This window comes from Micromys minutus, assembly GCF_963924665.1.
Source record: "Micromys minutus genome assembly, chromosome: 30".
Lineage (NCBI taxonomy): Eukaryota > Metazoa > Chordata > Mammalia > Rodentia > Muridae > Micromys > Micromys minutus.
In genome coordinates, this window is record NC_137965.1 from 20,227,804 (window position 1) to 20,253,413 (window position 25,610).

At 45.6% G+C, this 25,610-nt stretch overlaps 1 protein-coding gene across 2 annotated transcripts in view; it reads left to right on the forward strand.

Moving 5' to 3' along the window:
• Window positions 1–968: 968 nt before the first annotated feature.
• The window catches only part of MAP3K4 (mitogen-activated protein kinase kinase kinase 4), an 85,580-nt gene continuing 60,938 nt past the window's right edge, over window positions 969–25,610 (forward strand). For both annotated transcript variants that reach the window (XM_080941697.1, XM_080941698.1), the window contains exon 1: window positions 969–1,233. In XM_080941697.1, the coding sequence (XP_080797823.1) occupies window positions 1,103–1,233 (131 nt within the window). In that variant the 5' untranslated portion in view covers window positions 969–1,102. The remainder of the gene's footprint in view (window positions 1,234–25,610) is intronic.

A 25,610-nucleotide genomic window follows, 5' to 3' on the forward strand; every position in this document is an offset into this window, starting at 1 on the left:
TGCTTCCTTAGTGTCTCTGGAGTCCTAATGTAATATGCATGCTGAATACTTGTTGACTGACTGCATGTTATTGAGCTAATGAACGGGATGTCAACTCAGAAATCCGGCACCGGCAGACTATACACATAATGCAGTCTATTGTAACAATGGCTAAAGAGTGCTCTTTAACTACAGAGACATTTCTGTAACACAGCTGACTTCACAGAGTATCTTTATCCTGCTGAGCTCTTAAATCTTACCTTAAAAACTTCTCTTTCGGTCAGTTTAAAAAAAAATTGTTCAAAATGTATATGTCTACATTGCAAAGCTAAAATAGGAATTAAAAAATCAGAACATTCAAAGGGGTGGAAACATAAATACTTGATTCTGAATTGTATTTGGAGTTCAGACGGCATGTTTGCAACTCAAAAGCTGTGAAGCTGAGCATGCAAGGGATGAAGGAAAGGTGTTCTGCTATTTCAATTCTTTTAATAACTTCGATTTTTTTACAACCCCTTTATCCATTCCTTTCTCCTTCAGTGTAGGAACAGTGCAAGTTTCTGAAAAAGCGCTTTCTAACCTTGGGATCCTGGGTGAGGACCGCGTCCTCTATTGCCTGACTGGTGTGAAGCTCAGATGGTCTGAGTCTGCAGAAGGCCCACACTTCCATGTCAGAGCTGTGGGCGTCTGGGTGACATCATCCTTGTTCCGAAAGGCAGAATCCAGTGGTGCAGAGACCTTGGTCTCAAGCTTATGAAGCATTCCTGATCGCCCAGACATCCCTACCTCTTCAACTGTCTCCTGTGCCCTTAGCCTCAGGACCTCCCGAGGCCAACCGCGGCCACCCAACGACACCTGATTTACCACGGCCAGTGCGCTCCTCCCTCCTGCTTCGCCCCGCCCAGGCGGACTCAGCCGCCCGCCGAGGCGTGTCCCTCGCTGCCCGCCGTAGCCCAGCGCTCGGCCGGCCGCCGTTCCCAAGATGGCCGCTGCGCGCACGGCTCCTGCGGCGGGCTAGAGGCGGAGGCGGAGTCGAGTCACTCCCTCACCCCGCGGCTCTAGGTCTTCCCGCACCAGGCTGCAGCTGACGACCCGCCGCGGTCATGCGGAGCTTGGTGCACGGATGAGAGACGCCATCGCCGAGCCGGTGCCCCCTCCCGCCCTCGCCGTCACCCCTGCAGCCGCCATGGAGGAGCCGCGGCCAGCACCGCCGCCACAACCCGAGCCGGAGCCGGAGTGCTGCCCAGCGGCGAGGTGAGTGCACGGCTGCAGCCGCAGCTCGGAGGGAGCAGGGTGGCGCGTGAAGGGGGCGTGGGGGTCCTCGGCTGCGCGCCAGGTGGGCGCGTAGCATCCGGACCTCCGGTGGCGGGAGGGGCGCGGTGCAGCGGGGAGCCGGGTGCTCTGCTTCCGCGCGACCCCTGCCCGGGCTCGGAGGCCAAGCTCCTGAGCGACCCGGACCCTTGCAGTAGTCCTCCCGGGGGCTCTGCTGCAGACGGCCCCTGCTTGCTCCGGATGCCGCTGCCGCCGCCGCCGCTCAGGCTCGGATCTGTGATCCGATGGAAGGAAGGTGGTCCGTCTTCTTTTTCCAGGAAAAGAGAGGCGTTGTGCCTCTCGGTTCCGTGCTCCTTCGTCCCTTTGCAGCGCCCCCCACCCCCGCCTTCTGTCCCCAGGGCGAAGCTTCACGTAACTGCAGACGGGGTTCCTTGCCTGAGATCCCTTTACCGTCCTCTAGCAACAGCCAGATGCAGTGTAGCGCACGCAAAAGCTAAGGGGTTAATGGTGTGAAACTTTGCTACCTCAGGAAGCTCCAAGATGGAACTTTGGTACCCAAAGTATCTGTTGCATTCTGTTCCATAGAAGCTCTGTTAACTACTAATAAGGATCTTAACGTTTTAATTGGGAGAGTAAACTCACTGTGTCTAGATTTTGTGTTTAAATGTCAGTCCTTTGCGTCCCAAGGTAAGCTTTGGCTGCCCCCTGTCCCCTATAGTGAAAACACTCCACACAGCTCCTCCTGGCTTAAGGTCTTGCTCTGTAATCCCAGGAAGAAGGCAGTTAAATGGCTCTGCTTTTTCCTGCTTGAAGAAATAGCACTTTTATCGTTGTAGTGAGAGCTGAAAACGGGAGCAATTCACATCCTTCCATGTCACCACTGGGTTGCCGGAGAGGAATTTTACTTTTTCAAAGCTGTGAAAGCTACTGCTTTATGTTTTCTAATTTGAACGAAGTTCTGTGACACCTTAAGGGACATTACCTTTAAAGAATACAGGAGTCTATTAGAAGTCTTACCAAAGAGTTCATAATTTTCTTAATGCATTGAGTTGTTGAGCAATTTTCACTCCTTTGCTCGTTATTTTAGAAATAATAAATGTAAGTTCTTACTTAATGCTTAAAATGTTTTTACCACTTAGCCATTACTTTTGTTAATTCATTTATTCTTTGCAGCAGTCTTATGAGTTAATTCTGCTATTCATCTCCTTTATGTAAGAGGAAACTGAGGCAAAAGGTAAATAGCATATATAAAGATTAACAGCTCGTAATAAACAAAAGTCTGGCTGCCTAGTTTGTGCCTTAATTATCATGAGGAAGAGGGATGATTTCATACCCACAGACCCGACATTATAATTCTGTGTAACTGTTCTCTGGGGAGAAAATGGACTTGAGTGTTGTTAGGCAGAGGGATAAAAATCTGCTATAAAAATGCTGCTCCCCCCCCCCCCATTGATAAAACAGCCTCGCTTTCCAGCCAGGATCCTGTCTCTTTGTTATAATAAAAATAGGTCAGGATAATGGGCTTCATCCAACTTTAAGTGAACAGCAGTGTACGGAACAAGGAGATCTTTGAAGTATTTTTCTTAGCAACATTGCAGTTAATTTTACAATAGCAAATCTGTAGAGCAGATTTTTTTTTTTTTTTTTTTTTTTTTTTGGTAAAGCTGTCTGTCGCTTTGCCTTTTTGCTGCAGTCACGGGCACTGCCTCCTCTTCAGTAGGCAGGGGTGACCTCTGGCACAGTTACCGTACATCTGTGGTAAGTGATGTTGCAGGGGAGCTGCACTTGTTTATATGCGGTCCACATTCTTACCTATTCACTACAGGCTCGCCGCACATTCAGGGCCTCCTCCTCACACACCAGCGACCACTCATGTGTTACCTAGCATTACCAGGCTAACTGGCTTTCTGGCAGACCAGGATAAGGCTGTTGACACTGTTGTTCATCTGCTGTGCGTGTGTCATCGATCACGAAGGTTGCATTAGTGCACAGGTCTTTTGTAGGAGTCAGGCCCGTACATGTTGGCCCCGAAAGCTGTATGGCGAGTGTGCCAGTGGCAGATGCCAGCACCCAGGATGTCTGCTGTGGGTGCGCTTCGCTCCTGACAGCGAGTTATGCAATGGTGGAAGAACAGCAAACAGGTTGCCAGCTGACGGGGCTCTGTCACAGCTTTAGCTCCTATTGTCGGCCTTGGGTACTTCCAGTCCCTAGTTTTGGTAGAGAACTCATGAAGATGGTCACAGTTGTTCTTAGTGATTAAACTTTTGAATAAACAGTTTTATTTCTTTTTCAAGCATCTGGGTCACTTCTAAAAGATTCCTGATATTGCTTAGAAGCACTATTAGAATTAATTTGAAGCAACTTAACCCTGGTGATTTTAATTCTTTTAGATTTGTGCATTTAAGAGATACCCATAAATTCGATACTAAGTCTGATACAATGTTCCTGCCTATTGCAACCTTTGGTTTAAAATAGTTGTTAAATAAGGTCTCATTGTTCTCATCTACTGACCTTCTAAGTACAATGTCAATAAATCTCATTATACCCTTTCTAACCAGCAGCTTTGTTATTAACTCTGTGTAATGTGGCTTTTCTAAGTTCATTTGTGAAAATGGGTTTCACTTCTTTAAAAGCGTTTGTGTATCCTCACTTCTGGGCAGTCTAATCTCTCTGCTATCTCAGATTCCCACCGTGCACCTGAATCTCCACCTTGAGCTCTCAGATCCCCACCCCATGCCTGAATCTCCACTTTGAGCTCATTTATTACTAATCTTGTGAGGCTCCAGACTGTTTTGTGTCTGTGTCTTGACCTGAACCACTTCAACAGTAGGTGCTTTTGCAGGAGCAACTTTAGGCAGAGGCACAGACAGCTGGCAGCAGTGCCTCCAGTAGTGGCAGAAACTGTTCTGGCATGAATGTGACTTGACTCTCCCTGGTTTCTTTAATTGTCACTTGGTGAGGTCGAGTTATTCCTTCCTGTGTATCCTCTTGATGCATTGAAAATCTTGTTCTGAAACTCTCCTAGAAGATGGGGGTACACAGACCTTGCGTACTTGATGGACAGATCGCCTTAACAGCTTCCTGCTGGCTAGTTCCTCATTCCTGGAGATTATCTGTTAATAGCTGGCTCCTGGCTCCATCCTCTCATTGGGCCAGGTGGTACGGATTCTGCTTAAGGACTTAATGTTTACAAGTCATCAGGCCTTTGGAAATAGTTTTATTAAGGGGAAATGGAATCACTATCAGGAAAGGAGTTTGACTCACAGTTCTTGGTCTTTCTAGGCTAGTACTGCATTGGCAATGAGTGAGTTCAAGTGCTGGGCCTTTACTTCTTGGGCACAGTAACTTCTTAGCTCTGTAACTCTTTCCCATAGAAAACTCATTCATATGTGTGTGTGTGTGTGTGTGTGTGTGTACCTGATTTCAAAGGACCTCATAATTAATGCCAACAGACTGAGGATTAGGTTTTCCCATCTTGGGCTTCCGCTATGAGAGACAAGGGTCTTTCCTCTTTGACTTTACAGGACCACTTTGTCCAGCCCTCATCACAGATTCCCCTCCATTGGGTTCCATAGTTTGATTTTAATCTTTAGTCTTGCTTTAATTAGATTATGGCAGCCCTTGTTTTTTCTGTTTTAATTTGGGATATAGTATGTCCTTACACATACTTGTTAGGAAACCCTCAGTGGTAGGGAGGTGTTTTTCATCTCTGTAATTGCCCTGTCCCCCACAAAGAGTCTTTTGGAATAGTTTCTGACAAGATGGGGTAAGGATGTCAGTACTGGGTGCCTTCTTAGATGCCTTTTGCATAGTCTGCTCATAAAGGAACCTGACGATATGTGGTTTTTCTGGATTTAAGTGCACATTTTAAAAGTTAATTAGAATTCTGTAGCCGTTAAAAACCATGTTGTTAAAGAACATGTAGTGACATGGGAAATGCACACACTGCAGGTCTGTTTGGTGGGGCTTGACTGTTTTAAGAAAGATCCCAAATACCTCTACTGTCTGATGTGCCCTCCGTTGAGCTCAGTGTAGGAAGTGGGTTACCCTTAGGATTTGTAAAGGACAGTTCCCATTCAGTCCACCTCTGTCTCTGGCTGCAGGAACCCATCTGCACTGTCCCCTTCATACAGAGCTTTGCCTGCAGAAACAGACCCCATTCCAGATGGTGGCCTGGGGCTTTTTTTCCTAAGGCTTGTCACATTGGATTTGGGTGCAGCCCGGGGAGAAGGAAACTCATTTTGAGAATTAAAATGCATCATTTAAGTCAAGCTCAGAGCTAACCCCCAAAAGCTAAGGCCAGCCCCAGAGAGGTCGTTTGGTCCCTGATAGTGATGAGAACTCCAGAGAAGCGTGGAGGCTGTGAGAGGCCAAAGAGAGACTTTGGCGAATTGGTTCCTTTTCTGCCTAGCTGACTTTCCCTTTGGTTCGACTTGTAACTAATAAATTCTCTATTCCTCTTCTCTCTCCCTCCCTCCCCCTCCTTCCCTCCTTACTTTCTTTTCATTTTAAAATATGGTGTATGTGTAAATGTGGTCTATGCATGTGTGAATGCATGCACTTGAGGAGGTCAGAGGTCAATGCTGAATCTGTTCTATTGCTTTTCACTGTAGGTTTTGGGATAGTCTCTCATAGAATCTGAAATTCACCATTTAGGCTAGATTGGTCACAGATGTCCATCATGCCTGGCTTTTATGTGGGTACAGGAGATTTGAACTTAACTCCTTATGCTGGCACAACAAGCTCTTCACTCACCACACCATCCCCTCGGCTGCCATGCAGTTGCAGAACTGTAAATTTGGTTATGCATCTTAAAATCCTAATATGTAGCATAATCACGTTTTTAAAAAACCACACAAAGAGAGAAAACACTGGCAACATACCAATTATTCCTAAAGCTTTTCGTAATGAGCATATTATAGTTTTAAATAATACATAATTATAGGACCTAAATCTGTGTGCGTGTGTGCTTATGTGTTCACATGCATGTGCATGTAGTATGTGCACATGTGTGTAGGAGCATGTGTCCATGCATGCTTATACAGAGGCTAGAGAATAGCAGATACCTCCTCCTCCTCCGTCCCACTCTTTCTTTCCTTTTGAGACAGTCTCTTACTGAATCTACAGTTCAGCATTTTGGCCAGGGTGGCTATTCAACAGGCCCCCAAATCCTCCTGTTCCTGCTCCACACCCCACATGCTGGGAATGAAGGAGCATGCAGCCATTCCTGTCTTTTATATGGTGCTTGGGATCCGATCTCAGGCCCTCTTGGCTTTACACAAACACTTAGTCACTAATCCATCTCTCTAGCCCTGAATTCTTAAAAAATGTTGTCACTTGTATTCATATGTCTGCATGTATGCATGTATATATGTGTCTAAGAGTGTCTGCCACTTGTATACAGTTTCCTGTGGGGACCAAGAGGCAGTGTTGGAGTTCCATGGTCCTGGGATAAGACTTGGTTCTGAGGTGCCTGACGTGCAGTCCTCAAATTCCTAACTACTACACTTATTAAAGTCTCCTTATTTTGAATTATTACTAAAAATTGAAGTTTATGAGTTTCCATGTAGCATATGAAATGAATATTGTTACCTAATCTTAAACGAACCTAAATTTTATTTTATTAATCTTTAGTGTGTGTGAGTCACCGGGAGTGATTACAGTGAGATGGCTCTCTTTAACCATTTAGTCCATCTTATGTTAGAGAGTACTTCACTAGAGGCAAAAGAAAGGTCTGCTGTTCTGATGGTCTTTCCTGTTTACAGAGAGCTTATCTAAAGCCCATAACGGCCTTCCCAGCACGTGCGCCTTCTTAACAAGCTCCGTCTGTCTTCAGTGGCCTTCTTGAGAGGGACATCACCCTGCTGAGAGTGGGTGTGGTCGCTGCATTCTCAGATCTGTGCAGACCACAGCCTCTCATAGTAGAGTGTTCGCTTCTCTGCCTGTGTTTGCTGACAGCCAAGTGAAGCCTGGCTCTCCACTTGCAAGCACATTCACTCTTCCTGTTCTGCAGACCTCAGTGGATGTGTTAATCTCCTTGATCTCACTGAAGGCGCATGTTGATAAAGCTGCAGTGAGTGCTATTAGGAATATATTAGGCATTCCGTCAAAGTGTTTCATAAATGGATTTCATGTCAGCGCTATTTTAAAAGGACTAAGCCAGCTGTAGAGAAATGTGAACCCTGTGCTATGAAGCTGAACAGGTTGCTGCTTTAGGGAGTTCTTTGCTTGTGAGCTGTTTGTAGATGCTGTACTCAGATTTTTGGCATAGGGCTGTTAGAAGACAGCCCTAGAACTGACGTAGAGAAGTTAGTAGGGATTGTTAACAATTGTAATCTTTTGATGGGGGAAATTTTGAAGAAAACCCCCCAACTCTTTAATATGTTTATTTAAAATCTAAATCCTATTGTTTTGTTCAATGAATTGTGTTCTCAGTAGCCCAGGATGGCTTCAAACTTCCTATGTAGTCTAGGAAGGGCTTTGTGATTTTCTTTCTGCTTCTTCCTGGGATGTTGGGAGTCTAAGTGTGTGCCACCGTGCGTTGTTTATACAGTCTGGAGATTGCACCTAGGGCTCTGTGTGCATTTTACAATGACTGTGTGTTTCTCATGTTCTTTGATGGCACTCACCCCTCAGGTTGCTCTCTTGCACAGCCTCTTCCTACTGATGTCTTCCTCTTTCTATGTGATTACCCTGATTAAATAAACTTGATTTTTGCACAATAATTTTGAAATAATTTGTTATATATATATATATATATATATATATATATATATAGAGAGAGAGAGAGAGAGAGAGAGTTTTCAATCAAATAATTATTTACTAATACGGGCCTTAAGGATGGTCGGCCCTAACTTCCCAGCCATGGAGAGTTTAGAGTAGGAGGAGCTTGGAAAGATACGCGCCGTGCCCCTCAGTGCAGAGCTATGAAAGAAGCATGTGCAGAGACTGCAGTTGCACCAGTTACAACTCAGGACCAGGTCCCTCATTTTTACCAACTAAGTTGGTTTTAAAATTCACCAGTGGATTGTGGATTTGATTTTGAAGTACATGTCTGTACTGAAAGCACAAAGGATGCTGTTGTACTTACACTGCCCCTCAAGGCTGAGTCAGGAGAATAAGTGACAGTCTTTATCTACCAAATGACCGTCATGATTTGCAAGCGAAATGTCCTCACCAGGCACATGTGTTTGAACATTTGGTCCTCATGCTGGTGGCTTTGGGGAGGTTGTAAACCTTTTGGGCATTAGGCCTCTTCTTGAACCCATAGGGCTGTGGGGTATAGATTGGAAGGTTTTAAAGCTAACTGAACTCCCAGGTAGAGCTTTCAGCATCATGGTCAGACAAATGTAAATAAGCTGTGTCCCAGTCTCCTCTCATCACGGACGGATGTCCTTGCCTGCATGGACTATACCCTGAACCATGAGTCAAAACCTGAGTCCCTTCCCTTATATTGCGCGTTAGGTATTTGTCACAGTGACAAGAAAAGCAGTGGCAGAAATTGTTCTCAGAAGTACGGCCATTACTGTGAACATGGGGTGTAGGCTGTTGCTGTGACCATGTGATCTATAAGGCCATTACTGTGACTGTTAGCTATAAGGCTGTTACTAGGACCATGTGGTCTCTAAGGTTGTTACTCTGACCATGGTCTGTAGGCCATTACTGTGACTGTGGTCTGTAAGTCATAACAATTACTGTCTGTAGGTCTTTGAAACTGGTTTGTGGGAGGAATGTGAAAAAGTTTGGAGTTGCAGGCAAGAAAGCCCTAGAATGCTGTAAGCAGAGCTTAATAAGATATTCTTCGTGGACTTTGGAAGACCAGCCAGTGTGCGTGTAGACAGTAAGAGTAGGCTCAGGAGGTTTCAGTGGAGGACAGGAATCTGTTGGGGACAGGAATCTAGTGGCCATTCATGTTCATTCTGGGAAGAATTTGTCTGTTTTCCCTCACTGGAGACTCTAGTGTGTCAAAGATGTCAGGAGCATGGGGCTCCTGTGGAAGAGAATTAGAGCGAGCTGACTCCAGAGTTAGTGGACAGATTTCTTTGGTGGAAATGGGTTGAGTAAAGCATGCCATTGAGGGCGCTGTGCTGTGGCAGCTCACTGCGTTGGGTCAGGTTTATAGTGAGTTTACAGAACAGAGCAGAGACGTGTGATGATTGTGAACTCTGGCAAGTTTGCACAAAAGTGCTGTTGGTGAAGCAGCAATTCCTGTAACGGAGAGAAAGTGCACAACAAATGTGACCTTAGAGCAACAGTGCCTCCGAGGCACTGTGCTCTAGCCCGGTCTATGCTAGTGTTTCCCTAGCTTCAGCTGTACAGGGACTTAGGCCATTGCAGCAGTGGGGAGCTAATTCATCTGCAGGCGTATCTTGATTTTGTGTGTATGGATCAACAAATGTTAAAAGTTATGGGGCTGTGGAGGCTTACACCAAGTTCCCAGGCTGTCCTAGGCAGTGTGTAGCAGGGTTGGAGTCCCTGCGTGAAGCTCCTCGATAGGTTATGTGTGCAGTTGTGCAGATGACATCTAAATTACTGGATGTTAGGAATGTGGGGGCTCCGGTAGAGGAAAGCTGAGGGTATCAAGTAGGGCTGGTCAAAGAGAGAGTGGCTATATAAGTTGCAGGCACCAAGGCAGTAACCCGTTTGGCCTCTGAGCAGTGTCAGCAGGAGCCCCAGGTTGTGAACATGATGCTTCAAGCTTTTCCCTTGCCCTGCTATATCCCAGCCTTGTTTGGGCCAGCCTTTCCGTGCTGCCCTCCTGGTCCTCTCCTATGAGATGATAGTTTTTCCTCCATGCTTGTTGTATGTTTGAAGTATGTTAGTCTGTGTTTTAATTTTACAGAGGTTAGAGTTACAACGTTTCCTTAAGTCTGTGAAGACACCGGCCTTTTGAACAGTGTAGGAACTGCAAGACTGTGAGTGAGGCCTTTTGAAGAATGGACCAGATTTGTTTGCATCGTGGATGGCCATGTGTCTGTGGGGTCTATGGAACAATCATGGCTTTAGTAGGAGGTGCCTTCCACAGGCTCACCTGTGTGAACAGGTGATCCCCTAGCTGGTGGCACTGTTTAGGGGAGGTTGTGAAAGCTTTGTGGCCTGGGGCCTAGCTGGCAGGGGTAGACTACAGGTGCTGGGTGGGGCTTGCAGCTCTAGGCTGTCTCCACTTGTATCTGGAGCATTCTGAATCCTGTCCAATAATGTTTGAGCAAGCCCCTCCCCTCTCCAAGCCTGTGTTGCTACCCTTGGCTGTGGGGAGTGGGGCTCTCTACACACCACACTGGATGGTCTATATTACTGTATTGAGAGTCAAACTAAACTCTTCTTAAGTTGCAAGTTGCATCCTGTCATATTTGGTCACTTGGCCGAGAAAAGTTACAAGAGCGTGGATCAAAAGCAATTTGGAGGAAAATAGCAAGATTCTTATGTCATAGTGCCGTGCATCACGGTCAGTCAAGACCAGACCATATCTGACCTCATCTCTCCTGTGGCAGGCTATCCAGCGGAGCAGGTGGGGTCTCACGCTGTGGGTTGAAATTTAGGATTTGTTTAAGTGATAGCATTGGGTCGAGTATCTGAATGGATGCCTTAGGTGATTAATTCACTTCTGTCTAAAACACTGACCCGTGTCTTAATATTTTTAAATAGTGCAATCCTTAAAGTTGAGAATTGGAACTTATTTTTCTTTGATGTGTGTGGGGTGGGGAGAAAGGAAAAGAAAAAGGAAGAGGGGGGATAAAGGGAGGGATCATGAGAACGCATGTAGGCTTAGGATAGAGCAGTGTTGCTTTCTTCCTCTGTGAAGCATTACTTACGTCAGGGTTCCCCAGACTATCTGTTGCCCTGGATAGGGTTCCTCAGTTTGTGTCTTTGAGCTCTCTGGTTTTCTGTGCTGGTGTGGAACTGGCTGCGCTTGCTTGTTGTCTGCTGTAAATAAACCTGAAACTGCTACAGGGCCGGGACAGGAAGTTTTGTTGCTTCCTTGTCTCTAGCAGCTGGGTGCGAACAGTGCCACCATAGCTCCTGGCTGAGGGGGGCTAGTGCCGCTGGTGCTCAGGGCGAAGGTGAGTGAGTGGCTCTCACCTTTCCACTCCTCCTTGATTTAGGGAAGGTGATACAACCAGAGACAGTGATGGCTTCTGCTTTATAGGTTATTGCCGACTTCTTCACTGAGTGCCCAGTTGGTACCATTATTGGATTTCTGTTTTGTTTCTTGTGGTGTAGAGTAGAAGGAAGTGGGAAAACCCACTGAGATTGTCTCTGAGAGCCATCACACACCTCTCAGAACTGAGTTTCTCCTGTCTGCAGAAGCCACAGACAGGACAAAGTGGATTTTTGAGACCCAGCTTTTCCACCCTCTTTGGCTCCAGCTGTCACTTCTGCATGCCCCCCTGCCCTGCTCGAAATTGTGATAGGTGCTTGGCAGGTCCTAAGTAATGTGGCCAAATGCCCTGGTGTGACTACTGATGAAAAACACCTTGTTGCCGTGAGGGGAATCGGCCAACTTTTTCTTTGGAAGTTCTTAGTTCACTTAACTGGACATTTGTGTGTACACGAGTGCGTGTGTGCATGCGTGCCTGTGTGTGTGTGTGTAGCTTAGTGTTCTTTTTAGTGTTATACACTATATTTAAGAGTAATTTTTTTCTTCAATTTGATGTATACCCTTTCTAGAAAGTACATGAGGTCTGCTCACTAAGTAACCTAACCACTTAGAAAGGCAACACAAGTCCATTTTAGAAAAGTAACAAAAGTATGAAGACTCAGCAGCCAGGGCTCCAGGCCCCTAAGTACTTACTTATGCTTGGCATTGTGAAAGCAACAGTTGTATTTGTCTGGACCAGGTTCAGTTGTAGTTTCTTTGTTCCCTTTGTACAGCCTATAACTCACCACATCATTCCTGTGATGTAGCAATGGTGGGCATGTCTGTCTTGTTTATATACTATGACCAGCTGAATTACTTTTTAGCATATTTATATTTTAAATGGTAAAACACTACGCTTCAATGACTTGATAAAAATCTGAATGTGCATTTTTTATCTTTCCATTTTTTTAAAGATAGATTTCTTCTAGTTCCTAAAATAGAATTGTAAAGCTCTTAAAACATGTTGCTACATTTTTAAAAATAGAAATGTATCTTTGTTCTTATTCATTCTGGTGTGAAAGACTATGCCCTGGATAGTTTAAGGACAGTGTCAGCCAGCTAAGTTTTTAGGAGTTGTGTAGACAGTGTATTCTCTTTTTAATGACTGTAAACGAAATGCCTGAGACAGACCAACCCAAACCTCTGTAAGTCAAGAGTTTAGGTATGGTGGTGCAAGCTCCAGGCCCAGCCCCTGCTGGCTTCATCACTTTATGGCAGATACCAACGGCTGGGAGCTGGACCTTGTGTGAGCAACTGCTAGGTGATGGGACCTCTTGCTCACACAAGGTCCAGTGCAACTGGACTCTGAGAACCACTTCAGTCCTGTCGAGGGCACACCTGCAGTTGGCCTTGGGACTTCCCACTAGGCCTTACTTTTTAGAGGTCCCCACATGTTATGATAACTGCCATTCTGGGGACACCCCCTAACACATGAACCTGTGGGGACAGGCTATATGAGGGAAGGGTCTTTTCTTTGTTCAGCTGTAGCTCAGACAACCCCCGTCATCCTTTTCACTGTTGTTCTGTAGTAACTCTTGTTCTACCTGATTTCAGTCAGTAGTCTCGTGGACCCATCTGGGAGTTCCGAAAATCCAGACTAAGCCTACTGGTATTTTCTCCGAGTTGTTCAAACATGCATTCAGAAACCTGTACCCAAAAGTACCTGGCATAGTCTTTCCTGCAGGCTCCGAGATAGCCCCAAATATCCTGCCTTTGTGGAAGGCAGGCACTCTGGCCTGTGGCTGGCTGCAGGAGCTGCTGGGAAGCAGCAGAGGAAAACAAGCTGATCTGTAGCTGCAGAAACCCAAGTGGTTCATAGCTTACTGGTAGTTTAAAGTGTGTAAGGCTAGTGGGGTTTGCTTGTCAGAATAAGGTAGTTATTACAGATGTTTGGTTGCCCCTACCACATGCCAACAGGTTAAAAGTCAATCTGGAAAGCTCCGCATACGGTGTTTATGGCATAACGACGGACTCAGTGTTCAAGGAAGCACGGCCATTGCATCCAGTTTCGCAGCAGATACATGCTCTTCATGGAGGGGAAATGTGTAGCTGCCATTAAGACTGTCTAGGTGCATATTACACTGTCAAAAATACCAGATAGAGACTATACTATACCCCAACCACTGTGAATATTAATACAAACCCCAGAGATCAGTTTTATGAGTCCTTAAAAGCAACTGGCTTAAAGGATGCTTCTTCAAATGAACAGGTGAATGCCAAGTGAACATTCAAAAATACATCTGAAATTATGACTAGTAATATCAAGCAAAGTATTGCCAGGACACCAATAAATCAAAGTATGTTACAGTAAGTAGATTGACAGTTCGCTCACTGGAATCTTCTACAGCAAGCAGTTTCTGAAATATTTGTATTTGACTTGTACAGATTTAAACTGGGGCAGGTGTGTGTGTTGTCTTGTTTCTTCTGATTGGAATTTGTGAAAAGTAGCATTCCAGTTATTTTAAAATAAGTCAGCAGACCAGGTCTCTGGTTTTCCAGGAGCCTTCTGGGAAATCTCAAGGACTGGTTTAGATCCTGCACATTGTCAGATCTGAATACTGTGGGATCAAGGCAGATAGGAACTGAAGTTGGCTGTATACTTAACCAAAGTACAACAGAATTTTAAAAAGTAAACATAAGGGAGTGACAAGTAAAGGAACCATCGAGACTAGCTTTCCTAGGTGTGTAAGAACATGTGGCACTCAGGACCTTAGCTGTGTACGTAGGAAGTACAGAAGGTAGGGTGACCTTGTAAGCTCCGTTAAGAACATACTGGTAATCCAGGAAGCCTTTGACATGGCAGCACAGCCAGATTTTAGTTTGCATGTATCTGATTTGATTCTAAAACAGCGGTAAAGAAAAATTAGGAAAATCAGCTTTGGTGATGAGAAATAAAATCCCTTCTCCATGAACCTTCTGTAACTTTGTACGTCACTAGCAGATTCACATTTATCTACCCTTCTGTGGCATATAAAAAAGGGCTTCTGTACATAAATTATGTTTAATAATTAATGTTTCCATACTTTACCTTGGTTTGGGTATATCCAGTGGGTAGTTATAGCTCAGTTTAGTACTGTGAGAGGTAGTTCAGTGGTTAGAGCGTTGGCTGCTTTTACAGGCAGGTTAGAGCTAGGGACCTGGGCACGGTTCCCAGTACATACACAGTGGTTTACAACCATTCATATCTCAGTTCCAGGGATGATGATGTCCTCTCCTGGCCTTATTCAATCCAGTATTATAAAGGGCTTCTTATCAGATAGTGATTCAGCTTGATTAAGTGCAAATTTCTGTTCTGTGTAGCTTGTTCAGTTAGCAAGTTGCAGAAGTTCAGGAAGGATGCCTGGAAGAGCAAAAACCTCTACATAGCTTAATTGGTGAATTCAAGGAGAAATGTTCTCAACACTGATAAAAATTTGTTTGGTTTCCCAGAGATTTGCCTGAGGATTGTAAACTTGAATTCTTGTGTTTCTGTAAGACACTTCCTTACTCCCCAGATGTTGAACTACAGGCCCATTTTCCCTTAATTTGTGGTAGTTTTAGTAATACCCACTTGAACAACTCCTGTTAAGACACATTGTAATGGACTTTGGCTTAGCTGTCTAGAGGTGGGGTGCAGTGAGAGGCAAAGATAGATCTCTGGGTCTCAGACATGAAGAAAAACTCATAACTAGGTAAACCATTACAGCTGTGGTTAAGCACAGGCGTACAAATCTACCACTTCATAGGTGTGTGCCAAACGGGCATGAATCTTAATTGATTTGAGTGCAATTCATGATGGATAAGTAGACAAAGCAGAAAAATGAGCAAATCATATGCTTTGTAATCTCTCAGCAGAGACATGATCCCCATTACCCATTAATCTGTTTATAGAGATTAGCAGATGATCAGACCATGAAGCCCACAGAAGTCACACAGAGAATTGGCATCCATTCCTTACTGCTGGGCCAGTGGGTGAGGAGGGCAAAGGGATAAGAGGCAAATTCACCCTCAGTGCCTGATTACAAGCCCACGTGGAGATCCTGAGACGGTCTGTATCTTATCAGTTCTAGCTCCAGTCCACAGCTGGCAAACTGAATTGGAAGGTCAAGCTCGCCTTACTTAGGCTGCTGCAGGGGAAAGTACTTGATGATCAGGAATAGAAGCAGGGAAAACCTGGCTTTATGAAACTGTACAGAAAATCCTCATGTGTTAAGTCATTGCTTTGGTCCTACAGACTGTGATTAGACTTCACTTCTGTCTTCTGTTCAGTGTTTTAAAATTGAGTTTTGGGAGATTATTTCTTCAACTGCCAGATCTGCCGACTTGAAGATGCCTTGCAATTTTATGTATCATTAAAATTTATTAATCATTAAATTGTAACAGTGCCTTTAAAATACATTGGTTGTAGGATCTAGGGAAATGTCAGAAATTAAATATTGAAAAATGTGTTAGAAACCAGTGAACTCAAGTTTTGAGTCTTGCCTTTCGCTAAAGTTTTAGTGAGATTTGTGTCAGGGCAAGGCCATTGGCTTCCTTTACATAGTCCTGATAAAGTCACAGAGTGTGATGTGGGTTAGGGAGGGACAGTGTGGATTTAGTTCAGCCTTTACCTGCCAGGAAAATGTGAATGTATAAGCACTGTCCCTGTGCTTTCTCCTTTCTCTTCAGGAAGCACTTTGTGATGTTTTAATTGACTGGCTAGTTAGTCTGAGGCAGGGGTCTTGCTCTGTGTTTAGGCAGGCCTAGGACCCATTGGCTTCCTGTCTCACCCCCACCCCCACCCCACCCCCACCCCCACCGCCACCTCCAAGGGATTCAGGCACAGTCTGTGTCTTTATAAGTCCTGTTGGGCTTTCTACCTGTTTCTGGTTCTTTTGCTATTATAAATGTTGTTGAATGTGTCCTTTTCAGATCAACCTTGATGTATATTCCAGTTGTTTTAATAGAGTAAAATCCTGGGGCGTCTGATCTGTCTTAAGTACAGGATTTTTCTGTTGGGTTGGATGTAGTAGGGGCCACTTTTTAAGGTCTTTATATGTTGCTGAATGCTCAGAATATTTGTGCAAACAGCCAGAGTATTTTTGTGCTATAGTTAATGGTTTCAGGTGTTATTAGGCTCTGGAGATGGGTCCAGGCACTTGGCCATAAGCCTGATAATCTGAGTGTGATCCCTAGAACCCACATAAAGGTAGGAGGAGAGAACTGGTTCTCTAAAGTTGTCCTGTTAGCATGTGTGTCATGGTGTACCCACGCCGACCCCAACCTTAAATTAAGGCTAGAGAGATAGATCTGTGCTTAAGAGTACTAGCTACACTTGCAGAAGGTCTGAGTTTAGTTGGGTTGTCCACAACTGCCTTTAACTCCAGCTCCTGAAAATCTGACGCCCCCCTCTGGCCTCTCTGGATACTGCATTCACTTTGCACAAACCCACACGCAGACACATACACATTATTTAAAATAAAATATAAAAATAATAAGTTAACATATCACTTGTATCAATATCTTGTGTTAATCCACTATTTTCATTTTTTCCTGTTATGTTTTGAAAACATCTGCGTGTCTTTTCTCACTGAACTTCCTGAGGGTAGTGGCTGTCATGGCAAGCCCTCAGTTCACCCCTGTGGCTGTTTCTACAACACGAGACTCCCGGGGTATTTGTAGTTAAATGCGTGGAGCTATTTGAGACTGTTTTGGATGCCCATAAGGCATTCCTGCAACATTTCAGTTTATTGTGACCTGTCTAAAATATTTTTTTAAAACAGTAGAAGAGAGCATGAGGGGGAGGGGAGGCGCCTGTAAAGAGGAGAATGGGAGCAAAGAAAGACAAAGCACTGTGAGTTTTTTCCTCATAGGTAGACACACACACACACACACACACACACACTTTTAAAACTTTTTATTGGTTCTTTGTAAATTTTAGACCATGTACCCCATTCCCTCTTACCCGCCCTCCACCCTTACAATCTTTCCCCCAACAGAAAAAACCTCATTGGGGAAGCTGTGGTGGGTCACAGTGTGTCCCACAGTGTACCCCTTTGTCCACACTTCTTTGCTTGCAAATGTTCATAACAGTGACTCTTTGGTCTGGTATGAGGCCTCTGGTTTCTGCTACTCTGTCAAGACTAGAACCTCACTGGGACTCCTCTTGGCTGTCCTGTTTTTGCTCTGTCGTGGAGGTCCTATAGTTTCGGATCTGCAGGACCGACTCTTCATGTACTAAGCAGTTCATCGATGGGGTAAATGTTGAGGTGGGCCAATTCAAAGCCCTGGGCCTGAGCCTGAGAGGTATCTGAGCCGGTCCACTTACCAGCTCTCCACTCTCATGCCGGTGAGGCCACAACCAGCGCCAACTCTACCTCCTCTTCCACGTGCTGTAGTAGGTGAAGGACATGGCCAGTTTTCCCACTCACGAGCCTGGGGCCAGCTCTTCTGCCCACCTCTGGTGGCCAAAGGTAAAAGGGAGGGGAGGGGATCGCTGCCACTGCACAGCAGACAAGAGACAGTGTCTGCTCTCCAGCTCTGATGAGCTCGGGGCCTCCTGCTGCTGTAGGTGACAGGGGTGGTGATGGTTGGGGAGGGCATCTCTTCCTTGCCCACACTGCCGCATGTGGGGCCAGCTCTCCAGTGCTCACACTCACCCCTCACTGTCGGTTCGCTTATGCCCCTGTCACCAGAGTCAGCTCTATTGGGCTGCCCAGGCAAGTGCAGGGCTTCATCTCTAAGAGTTTGCAGCTGGTGGGGGCCCGGGCTAGCTCTTTTGCTCTAATAACCCTAGGGCCAGGTCTCTTGTCTGCTGCAGGTGGTGAGGGGTGAGGAGGGTATCTCTATCATCCTGACTCACGGGCAATTCCCACAATGTGCAGGGCCTGCTCTCGTGATTACTGCAGGGGCCCCTCTCCCACTCTCATGCCTTCAGGGTCAGCTCTCCCCCCAAAGTGCCCAGGTGACGGGTGGCGCCAGCTCTGCAGCCCTCAGACATGTCTCCAGGCAGCAGCCCAGATCAGAGATATCTGCTTGGCCTTTGGTGATAACAGACACCTGCTGTCGCAGGGCCTTGGACACAGTCATAGCCTCTTGACGATAACACAGGCCAGGATCCCATAATGGTCCCAGGTGGTATCACTGGCTACTCTCAGCAGGCTGTTCCTCATTACCTTCAAGTCTCCAGCTCCGCCTCTCCTTTGTGCTCGTATCCTTCTGTTTCTTTCTCTTCATCTCTCCACCACTTACATGTTCCTCTCAGTGGCACAGGGTCTCCTGAGTGTCTGGGGCCTGCCCAGGAGTGGCCCCAGAAATGCTATGCCCATCTGTACAGTAGGGCATTGGCCAGGGGTCGTCTTGGGCATGGTCTGCCTCCTCCCCACCCTCAGGCCCGTGCAGCACTAGACTGTTGGTCATCTCAGGCTGGCTCCTTGCTGGCCTGCCTGAGTGGCCCTATGTGAGGGTCAGCTGTCTCAGGCTCACTCCTGCATGGGTCCATGATCTCAGGCAGGTTCTCCTAGTCTCCCACTTGCTCCTCATCCTGGGAGCCCATGTGGACCTGTGTGTTGCTGGACTGGTGATTGTCTCAGGCTAGCTCCCTGTCTAGACCCCTGGTGCTGTAGAGATCATCATCTTAGTCTCTCCTTTATCCGGGAATGTTACGCTACTAGTCACCCAGATGTTCATAGGTCAGAATATTGAGCTTAGGTAGACCTAGCCTCTCTCCTCTCTGCCACCTACTGACGCACATATGACACAGCAGCCACACCTGCAGTGCCTCTAGGTGCAGCACCACATACACATGTATTTATGTATGACATGTAACAGGAGTTCTATTTGGAGTTGGAGAGTGGTGTGGGGGCAGATGTAAGCAAGATACAATGATAGAGGAATGGAAATTTCATAATAAAACAATTAAAAGCAAGAGAAACTATAAAAATAATCTGAAACTAATTCTGTGTGGTGTAATAGGCAGGCATAGTATTTGAGGGAAAATATCCAACTTTAGCCTTTGATTGGAGTGTGCCTCAGTTATGTGGTCTCTATTGTACCTGGAGGCTCCCCCGACATGAAGACTTGGTGCTTTTGTTTTGACGCCTCACTGGTATGAGATTCTGCATTTGCTTGTAGTAAGAGAGCCACAGAAAGCTAGAGTGAAGGCTTGTCTTAGGGTTTCTAGTGCTGTGATAAAACACCACGGCCCAAATTAACTCTAGGAGGAAGGAAAGGAGGAGGCTGGATGTAATGGGAGATGCTTGCCTGCTCACACGAAGCTTTTATGATGTTTGTGTTTTGTACTCTGTTACTTCGGCTTGTAACCACAGTGCACATGGCCTCTTGTGTGCCCGGCCTTACTGATTCTTGGCACGCTGCCTTTTGCTTTCTCAACACACTCATGTTTTCTGAGACTGAAATGTAAATGAAAGAGGGGAACTAATGAAAGACCAAGGCACCCTTTGCTTTTGGGCCCCTCACGCAAGGCTTCTGTTTCTGTTTGCATAGTGGAGTTAACACACCTTAGATACTTGTTCAGAGTCTCCTGGGCGTGGTACTTGAATGAGAGTTTAATGCAGAGCCTGTCATTTAGGTCCCTGTTTCCTCTTGTCCTCATATAAATAGAATTGCCTTCTTTTCAAAAGCAGCTCACTTGATACTGGCTTTTAAAGTAAATTTTCAGAATTGGGATAGGTGATTAAAATGGGCTAGCAGAGGTCCTTCCCTTTCCCCGGGATTTGCCAGATGTATTGCTGTTCTGCTTTCTTGAAAGGCAGGTGAGGCACCCTTCCTATGTTGGAGTGCAGATGACTTGTATCTCTTCTGAGGTATGTGTTGGAAGTCTCTCCCCCAAAAGCCTTCAGTTTCTAGGACATCAGTATTCTAACACGCTTCTTGAAGGCTCACCCGAGTACTAGAGGGCTGCAGATCCTGTCCTCTCCTGTTCGTTAGAAGCAGCTTTGTTGTGTTGGCTTCACGCGTTATATAATCTGCTCGCCCAGTGTGTCCAGATTAGTACTTGGTGAGCATAGAGATGTGCGACCATTACCATGTGAAGAAACTGTCCCCTTCGGCTGCACATCTACCCATCTTGTCTCCATCCCTCCCAGCCTGTCTTAGTCTGCACGGATTTATTGGTTCTGGATGTTTTATATACATTGAACCACATGTGATCTGAACTGGCTCCTTTCACTGGTGTAACACTCTCAAGTTTCCTACGCAGCATAGTGTCTGCTGACCTGTGTGGCTGGGAAATGTTCCACCTAATGATGGACTGCACTTTATGTGCTCGGTGGGGTGCTGGGGTGTTTCAGCATTTTATCTCTTAGGAGTAATGCTGCGTTGCCGTGCATATTCTAGTTTTGTATGGATAGGTCTTGATTTTTTTAGTGTCTGTCTACCTAGGAGTCAAATTGCTAATCACTTACTTGCTCAGCATGGCTACACAGTTTGGCGTTCTCACCAGCAGTCTAGAAGGTTCTGTTTCCTGCCTCTGTTTCACCACTTAGCTGACTGCTGGCCTGTCCTCTTGATGTAGACTGCTCACTGGGTTTTGATTCTTGTATATCACATCATTGTGCCTTTTGTACAGGTCTCTGATAAGATCTTCCTCCTGTATTGGGCGCTTCACTTATACCTTCTCACTTATTACCTTCTCACTTATAATTGCACAGAAATTTTGATGATGACAGTTCGTCCGTTTCTTGGCCTTTGTTTCTTCAGCCAAGGTTTTCGTATCGGTAAGAAGGCATTGCTGCATCTAGGGTCTTACCGAGACACTCCTGTTTGCTGCCAAAACGTCTTAGCTCTTCCTCCTCCTTGGTACATTTCAAGTTCACTTTCTTTGCCTCAAGCTCCAGTTTATCCCTTTCCCTATGTCTCGCTGTCTGTGAGTGTGCTGTCGTCGTCCTCTGATGGTGTTGGTCAGTGAAACTGCAACTAGGTGGTCATTGGAATGGGAGTTTATTCCAGATTATTCCAGGTTCTCAGTTCTGTTCCATCGAGATACATCTGGCTTTGTTGTCTAGCCGTCTCTTTGTGGTGTAGTATGGAGCTGGTAAATGACTGAGCTTTGTGGTAGCTGTGAAAGTAGGGACAGGAGCCTTCATTTTGTTTCAGTCCAGGAGCACACCAGTCTCCATTCTCTGCGACGCTGCGTGGACATGGTGCACATCTCTGTCCCATGTTCTCTCCATGGAAGAGTCTGCAAGTGTGTGTCAGTATGGATTGCCTCAGTACCGAGTGAGAAAAAGATGACGGAGGTTAGATTAACCAGCTTGGTATTAAGCTGTAAAGAAATGGTGAGAGTCAGTACAGGTACAGTTACCCTCGTAAGATCATTTGTTACTATAATGTAAAGTAAAATTTCAGATAGGTGAGAAATACATCACCTTTGTGTAGTTGATATTTTAAGTGATGTCAGTTTTCCCCATTAAATTATTTTAGATATTTTATAATCTTCCTTAAAACTAAGTTTTAAAGGAATCTTTGTGCTCTCGTGCATAATCTGCAATGGGGACCTGGGCCAGATGAAGTTAATATCAACAATGTTGAACTTTACTTTAAAAACTGGGTGGTTCTTTTCTTCTGTATCAATTGATTTTTTTTTAAATAAAAATTTCCATATTTTTTTTCCCTAAAGGAATTCCTAGATATATAGTCCCTGTTATAAATGAAGTGTTTAGATTTGTTGTAGTTTAACTCTTTGTCAAGTATCGCTTTACCTATACATGTTGCAAATCAAGAGTGTTAGTTCACTTTAACACCAACAAAACAAAACAAAAACAAAAAACCAAACGTCCCCAAACCAAAAAAAAAAAAAAAAAAAACAAACAAACAAAAAAAAAAAAAACAAAAAATAAATCCGAAGAACATAATTTTGGGTTATAAAGATATGGGTGTCCTTCCTTTTGGTGATAAAAGTAAACAGAGCTAAGAAAGGTAGAGAAAGCAGTGTAGGGTGCTTGCTTATGACACTGGGTGTGAGGCAGTGTGACCCTAAGTCCTGAAACAGGCAGCAGACAGAGGAGCCTCCTCCTTCCTCCATACCTGTGTCAGACTGAGGTGCACAGAGGCAGCGCCAGGAGGCAGGGTGGAGAAGGCAGGTTGAACTTTGGAGCTGAGGCTGTTGGAGGCTGAGGGAGAGTACCGGAGAGGAAGGAAGGCTACAGAAAAGGGCTGCAGGTGCCTGCTGTCAGGCCTCTGGGCTCTGCAGTCACAGACACACGTGTCTAGGGTACACGCTGCTCAAGATAAGGCAGTCACGGGAGTGCTACTGTTCGAGGATGGTCCCCAGAGTCAGACGGAAGCGCCTGACACTTGAGGCCAGCGTGATGATGAAGGATCTTTTGTGCTGGTCTTAGGATACTTGGTACAGACTTGGAGTTCCTAGCTTAGCAGCAGAGCTGGACTATGCCCAGAGAAAGGCGTCTCTGCCTTTAACCTTCAGTAGACTTGAAAGGAAGCATGAGGGTTGCTGGGAGTTGGAAATAAGTTACTGAGGTCTACCCTTCACCCCAGATCCGAAAGCATAACAGCAAAATCCAAATCACAACATTAAGTTCTGACAGTAAAAAGTGAGCAGTTACAGTACATGGCTGTGATTCCAGCATTGAGGAGGATCAGGCAGGAGGCTCATCTTGGACTACATAATAAACAAACCAAACAAAACAGAAACATAAAACTAGTCATTCCAGTAAGCAGGAAAATATGACTCACAGCCAGGGCAATCTGCACTCAGCGGTGACAATCCCAGAAATGTAAACAGTAATGGCAGCAGCTAGAAGTGCTCTTACACAGGCAGTCAGTCAGTCACCTTTAAATACCTAAAGTACACAAGAAGATTCTTGTAGAGTGGCCTGGGATGAAAGGGTTGCCATCTGCAGTGACAGCCAGAGCAGGATGCTCATCGAGGTGGACATAGGTCTGTGAACTTGGGAACATAGCAGCAGAGAGTGCGGGTGTGGCATGGAGAGAGCAGCCAGGGGACACCGCGCACCAGGCTCAGGTGCACAAGCAGCTGAGTTCCAGACGTGGATGGTGTGATCACACTGGTGCAGGAGAGACTGATGGCCTAGAGAAGTGTTTTAAATAAAGGCTTGATGCACAGGCTTCACAGGCAGGCTTCACAGGCAGGCTTCACAGGCAGGCTTCACAGGCAGGCTTCTTCACAGACAGGCTTCTTGCAGCACAGGAGCCCCACAGCACAAGCCTGTCTCTGTGAAGTCACTGCATACTCTGTTCAGTGGTTTTTAGTCCTGTGAGTGACATCTGTGGCTTTCCCCTCCATGCCCCTGTTCACAGTAGCTCTCCTCCTGTGTCCATACCCCCAGAACTCTGACAGAACCAGCTTCTTTTGATCCTTCGCCAAATCAGTTTTTCTTAGGTTTCCTTAAAATCTTTCCTCTGTCTTTGTTATGTTTAGTCATAGCCTTGGAAGGATTGTAATTATCCTTAAATTAATGGTTACTTAGTTCAGTGCTAACTTCCTTAATTTGCATTTTTTCCTGGTATATGGGGAGGACTACCCCATCTCAGGCAGTGTCCTAAAATAGAAATTTATCTGATTTAGGAAACACCTTAACTTTTCCACGATTTTTCAAGTATGAAATGTGTGCGTGTATATGCACGGTGTTGGGGCAGCAGCCGTCGGGTGAGCATCAAGTTGGAGCTTATTTGGCATCCGGTGTCTCTATCATCCATCATACTGTCTTGTATTTGTCAGAGACGATTTGAGCAGAGAATCTGCTAAATATTACCTATGTCAGTGCCTCTTAACCTTACGGGGCCACGGACTTTGAACGTGATGAGAAATGTGGAGTAGAGGCAGAGAATGCACAGGTACCAGTGAGGTGCACTCTGGGTTTTAGGAGTTTCACAGGCACTGCGGGTGAGCTAGGGAGCTGTGTGTGGTTCATGCACCTTCATGGGTACATGTTGGTTGCATATTGAAATCCTTTCACAAGCTGCTTATGGTTTTTACACCTGGAAGACACAGAGCCTCAAGATCTACATTTCCAAGTCTGTTCCACGTTGGCCTTGGGTATTCAGTTGCACTTAGGGGTGTTGTTCTCCTGTGTGGGAGAACAATGCAATTAAAGATAAGAGTGCAAGTGTTTTTATCTGGAAGCCTTGAACCTCTGCTTAAACTCTACTCCGTTTATATGGCTGTATTTGTAAGAGGTTGTTCCCTGGAGTAAGTCTTTCAAGTGTATCTCCATTTCTTTTGTGTTGAGTGATTTTTACTTCTTAGAAGCCAGCTTACTGTGCTTTCAGTTCCTTAGGGGTCATTCTCTCAGTAGAATTTGGGCTGGCTTTAAGGGCCACAGTTCATACACAATGACGCTGAACCATCGAGGTCCCATGAGGGTATAATGGAGCTGCAGACCTCCTTCTGTGTGGCCTGTCACCACTGGCATGCTGCTCTCGTTTAGGACGCTCTCTGTACGGCCAGCTGTTAGAAAGTGTAGCACGTGAACTATGCACAGTATATACACTTGAAACACATTTCTGGTTGGTGTGTTTTCTTTCACTGGGATGTGTTTTGTGTGTGTGTGTGTGTGTGTGTGTGACTTGCATGCTCTGTAGCATTTGCACAGTGACGGATCTGCTGGGATGTACCCCAGTGTTGAAGAAACGTGTGGGAAGAAGAAAACCATCACAGTAGTGTTAGACAAGTGTGTATCAGTTTGCCTATCTCTCTGCTAGAGCAGAGTGGTAAGCTGAGGCTGCCATCTTACTGTAGTGTCCCAGCCCCCTTGCTTCCCCTTCTTCCTTCTGCTCAGGTCCTTCCCACATGCTGGTCTGTCTCAGCACTTCCCAGCCACTCAGCCACTTCTGGTCAGAGCTTTGATGTTTCCATTGAAATGTTCTTTGGAGAACCTTTTGTTTTCTGCCTGTTTCTCTGGGTCTACTCTGGCTGTCTATTTCCTATGATCTGCCTCGTTGCATAAGCCTCAACTACATTCTAAACTCTTGTGGGTGTGTAGCTACATGCTAGTGGGTGGATTTTGGTGGTGGTTTTGTTTTTTTGTTTTGGAGACAGTGTCTCACCACGTAGCCTTGGCTAGTCTAGGACTCGATATATAGACCAGGCTGGCCATGAACTAACAGAGATCCACCCGCTTCTTCCTCCCAAGTTGCTAAGATTTAAGGCGTGTGCATGCCTCTCTATATAGCTTTGTCTTGAAGTCAAAGACAGGAACAGCAACTCCTGTGTTTGGTGCTGTATTTTCCCAACTCAGTTCTGCCTGGTCAGGTCAGTGTT